This window comes from Leucoraja erinacea, unplaced genomic scaffold (assembly GCF_028641065.1).
Source record: "Leucoraja erinacea ecotype New England unplaced genomic scaffold, Leri_hhj_1 Leri_953S, whole genome shotgun sequence".
NCBI lineage: Eukaryota > Metazoa > Chordata > Chondrichthyes > Rajiformes > Rajidae > Leucoraja > Leucoraja erinaceus.
The window spans coordinates 57501-62168 of record NW_026576898.1 but is presented as its reverse complement, the minus strand read 5'-3'; the positions used below and the strand labels follow the sequence as shown (position 1 = coordinate 62168).

General features: G+C 53.9%; 1 protein-coding gene across 1 annotated transcript in view; it reads left to right on the top strand.

Annotated features, from left to right (window-relative positions):
* The first annotated feature begins 954 nt into the window (after window positions 1-954).
* LOC129695134 (insulin-like growth factor-binding protein 5) overlaps window positions 955-4668 on the top strand; it is an 11600-nt gene continuing 7886 nt past the window's right edge. Inside the window, exon 1 of the mRNA XM_055631899.1 lies at window positions 955-1334. Coding sequence (XP_055487874.1) covers window positions 989-1334 — 346 coding nt within the window. The 5' untranslated portion in view covers window positions 955-988. The remainder of the gene's footprint in view (window positions 1335-4668) is intronic.

Below are 4668 nucleotides of genomic sequence, written 5' to 3'. Positions count from 1 at the left end.
CCCATGTATAAAGGGGCTGGCGAGCGGCAGCAGCGCAGTTGGGACTTGAGTCTCTGCCCCGTCTAGTCCGCTGTCTGTAGCAGGAGACGGTGTCGCCGCCGCCGCCGCCCGGAGAACTTGTTACTCCTTCATTTCAAAGCTGGAAAACTTTGGGAAACTTTGGAAAACTTTGATACTGTTGGACTGCAGGAGGTTTTTTGGGGGGTGCGGGGTGGAGAGAGGAAGGGAGAGAGCAGGGGAGATAGAGGGAGAGGAGGTGAGAGCAGAGGGGGGGATGAGAGCAGGGGGAGAGAGGGGGTGAGAGAGGGGAGAGAGCAGGAGGGGGGAGAAGTGTTTTTAAAGGTTTTATTTTTGCGTTGCAGGAGTTTTGGGGAAAAGTTTCATAGTTTTGTGAAAGTTTGTTAGTTTTTTTTTTTTTTGCGTGGCCGGGAGTTTTGGGGGACGATATTTAGCCGGGGGGTTAGTTTTCTGGCAGAGGGGGACAGTTTGTGGCGGGGGTTAATTTGTGACAGAGGGGGTTCGTTTTTGGCAAGGGGGTTAGTTTTTGGCAGAGGCGGTGCAGTTTGTGGCAGGGGGGGGGTTTTTGTGGGCAGGGGTGTTTAGTTTTTTGCAGGGGGTAGTTAGTTTTTGGCAGGGGGTTAGTTTTTGGCAGAGGGGGACAGTTTGTGGCAGGGGGGTTAGTGGCAGGGGGGACAGTTTGTTAGTTTTTGGCAGAGGGGGACAGTTTGTGGCAGGGAGGTCGTTTTTGGCAGAGGGGGTGCAGTTTGTGGCAGGGGGTTAGTTTTTGGCAGAGGCGGTACAGTTTTTGGCAGAGGGGGACAGTTTGTGGCAGGGGGGTTAGTTTGTGGCGGGGGGTACAGTTTGTGGCAGAGGGGGTTAATTTGTGACAGAGGCGGTGCAGTTTTTGGCAGGGGGTAGTTTTTCGCAGAGGGGGACCGTTTTTGGCAGGGGGTTAGTTTTTAACAGGGGGGGGGGAGAATCTATCGACATGTTGGGTTGTGTGCCCGTGTTACTGGCCCTGGCCGCCGGCTGCTGGAGCGGATCTTTAGCCCTTGGTCCCCGCATCCACTGCCCGCCTTGTGACGATAAGGCGATATCTGTGTGTGGGTCACCGCCTCCCGCTTGTCACTTGGTGAAGGAGCCGGGCTGCGGGTGCTGCCTGACTTGTGCCCGGGACCAGGGGCGCAGTTGCGGGGTGTACACCGAGGTGTGCGCCGCCGGTCTGCAGTGTTTGCCCAAACCCCGAGAGGAGAAGCCGCTACACGCCTTGTTGCATGGCCGTGGCATCTGTAGCCTGGCCAAGACCCAGCGCCGAACACAGCCGACCACCCCAGGTGAGTCCAGCCACCGAGCGGCCCACGGGGCAAGTGTCCGGTAGCTCCGGTAACTCCGGACTCAGCGGGGTCAGTGTCCGGTAACTCCGGACACAGCGGGGTCAGTGTAGCGTAACTCCGGACACAGTGGGGTCAGTGTATCGTAACTCCGGACACAGCGGGGTCAGTGTAGCGTAACTCCGGACACAGCGGGGTCAGTGTCCGGTAACTCCGGACACAGTGGGGTAAATGTACGGTAATTCCGGACACGGTGGGGTTAGTGTATTGTAACTACGGACACAGCGGGGTAAATGTCCGGTAACTCCGGACACAGCGGGGTCAGTGTATCGTAACTCCGGACATAGCGGGGTCAGTGTATTGTAATTCCGGACACAGCGGGGTCAGTGTCCGGTAGCTCCGGCCAACGCGCAACTAGTCACTGGCCAACGGTGTAAGTATCCTCTGGCGAGGGGGGTGAGGAGAGGGGGGGGGGGGAGGAGAGAGGGGGACGTGAGGAGAGGGGGGGGGGGGGGAGGAGGGGGGGGGGGGGGGTGGAAGAGAGGGGGGGGTGAAGAGAGAGGGGGGGGGTGGTGAAGAGAGGGGGGGTGAAGAGAGGGGGGGGTGAGGGAGAGGGGGGCAGAGACAGCCCTGGATGGGGGATACCAGGGGCAGTGGGAGGCAGGTGGGGGGGGGTGGGGGGGGGGGGGGGGGGGGGGGGGTTGAGTGTGCTGGGTCCCTCGGTGAGGTGACCTTGTAGGGGAGTGAGACTGCCCGCGCTACAAACTGTAGTTCCTGCATTCTGATCCTTACGGCCACTGACATAGATTTTACAGAATTAGTCCATTCGGCCCATCAAGTCTACTCCGCCATTCAATCATCGCTGATCTATCTCTCCCTCCTAACCCCATTCTCCTGCCTTCTCCCCATAACCCCTGACACCCGCACTAATCAACAATCTATCTATCTCTACCTTAAATATATCCACTGACTTGTGGCCTCCACAGCCGTCTGTGGCAAAGAATCCCACAGATTCACCACCCTCTGGCTAAAGAAATTCCTCCTCATCCTTTAATTCTGAGGCTGTGCCCTCTGGTCCTAGACTCTCCCACTAGTGGAAACATCCTCTCCACATCCACTCTATCCAGGCCTTTCACTATTCTGTACCTTTCAATGAGGTCCCCCGCTCATCCTTCTAAACTCCAGCAAGTACAGGCCCAGTGCTGACAAACGCTCATCGTATGTTAACCCACTCATTCCATGAAGATATAATATAGTATATATTATGATATATTTATCTGTGTGTTAATGCATTCACGAGCCTGTAATCATGTCAAGGATAAAGGGGAAATCCTTTAAAACCGAGATGAGAAGAACTTTTTTCACAGAGAGTGGTGAATCTCTGGAACTCTCTGCCACAGAGGGTAGTCGAGGCCACAGTTCATTGTCTATCTTTAAAAGGGAGTTAGATGTGGCCCTTGTGGCTAAGGGGATCAGGGGGGTATGGAGAGAAGGCAGGTAAGGGATATTGATCTGGGTGATCAGCCATGATCATATTGAATGGCGGTGCAGGCTCGAAGGGCCGAATGGCCTCTACTCCTGCACCTAATTTCTATGTATGTTTCTATGTATTGTCTTTCCGCTGACTGGTTAGCACGCAACAAAAGCTTTTCACTGTACCTCGTTACACGGGACTGTAAACTGAACTGTAAACTGTAGCAAGATAGATTTGATGCTTTGTTAGTATATATGACAACATCTGTGGAGAACATGGATAGGTGACGTTTCACAGAGTGCTGGAGTAACTCAGCGGGTCAGGCAGCATCTGTGGAGAACATGGATAGGTGACGTTTCAGGTTGCTGGTGAGGCTGGTGCATGGTCACAGACTATGCAGGTGTGAGTGTGCGCACAGTGAGTACACAGGGAGCCTCTGTCACTCTGCCAGATGTGAAATCCAGCTGTTGCTATTTATTACAGCCGTCACCGTTAGTCCAGTGGCCGGCAGATGTTTGCAGCTGTTGCTCGGAGCTCGTTTTCTCCCCCCTCCTCACTCCCCCCCTCCCCTCCTCCCCTAGACCTGCCCGCCTCGCTCCAGCTGTGATTCCAGCTGTTGGCTGTAAAATCCAGCTGTCCGCAGAGCTGGGACAGCTGACTCCGCTAATCCCGCGCTGGATTCCCTGGAATGCCGGTACAGATTGGCCCTGGCTGCCTGTCTGTGGACTCGGGTTCAATGGCTGAGCAGAGCAGGGCGGTTCTGGTAGCAGCCTGTACACTTTCATAGTCACACACAGAGTGCTGGAGTAACTCAGCGGGTCAGGCAGCATCTGTGGAGAGAAGGAATGGGTGACGTTTCGGGCCGAGACCAGTCTTCAGACTATTTCAGGTCGAAACCAGACTGAAGTAGGTGTCCCGACCCGAAATGTCTCCAATTCCTCTTCTCCACAGATGCTGCCTGACCCAGTGGCCGGGAGTGCAGAGACGGTTCACCAGACTGATTCCTGGGATGTCAGGACTGTCTTATGAAGAAAGACTGGATAGACTTGGTTTATACTCTCTAGAATTTAGGAGATTGAGAGGGGATCTTATAGAAACTTACAAAATTCTTAAGGGGTTGGACAGGCTAGATGCAGGAAGATTGCTCCCGATATTGGGGAAGTCCAGGACAAGGGATCACAGCTTAAGGATAAGGGGGAAATCCTTTAAAACCGAGATGAGAAGAACTTTTTTCACACAGAGAGTGGTGAATCTCTGGAACTCTCTGCCACAGAGGGTAGTTGAGGCCAGTTCATTGGCTATATTTAAGAGGGAGTTAGATGTGGCCCTTGTGGCTAAGGGGATCAGGGGGTATGGAGAGAAGGCAGGTACAGGATACTGAGTTGGATGATCAGCCATGATCATATTGAATGGCGAATGGTGCAGGCTCGAAGGGCCGAATGGCCTCTACTCCTGCACCTAATTTCCATGTTTCTATGTTTCAGACTATTTCAGGTCGAAACCAGACTGAAGAAGATGTCCCGGCCCGAAACGTCACCTATCCATGTTCTCCACAGATGCTGCCTGACCCACTGAGTTACTCCAGCACTCTGTGAAACGTCACCTATCCATGTTCTCCACAGATGCTGCCTGACCCACTGAGTTATGGTGCAGCAGCATCTATGGAGCTAAGGAAATAGGCAACGTTTCGGGTTGAACCTTCTGGCAATAGGCAACGTTTCGGGACGAAACCCGGAAGGATTTCGGCCCGAAATGTTGCCTATTTCCTTAGCTCCATAGATGCTGCTGCACCCGCTGAGTTACTCCAGCACTCTCTATCTTTTTAAACATAGTCCAGTGCAGTTTACTGCCCCGTGTACCGAG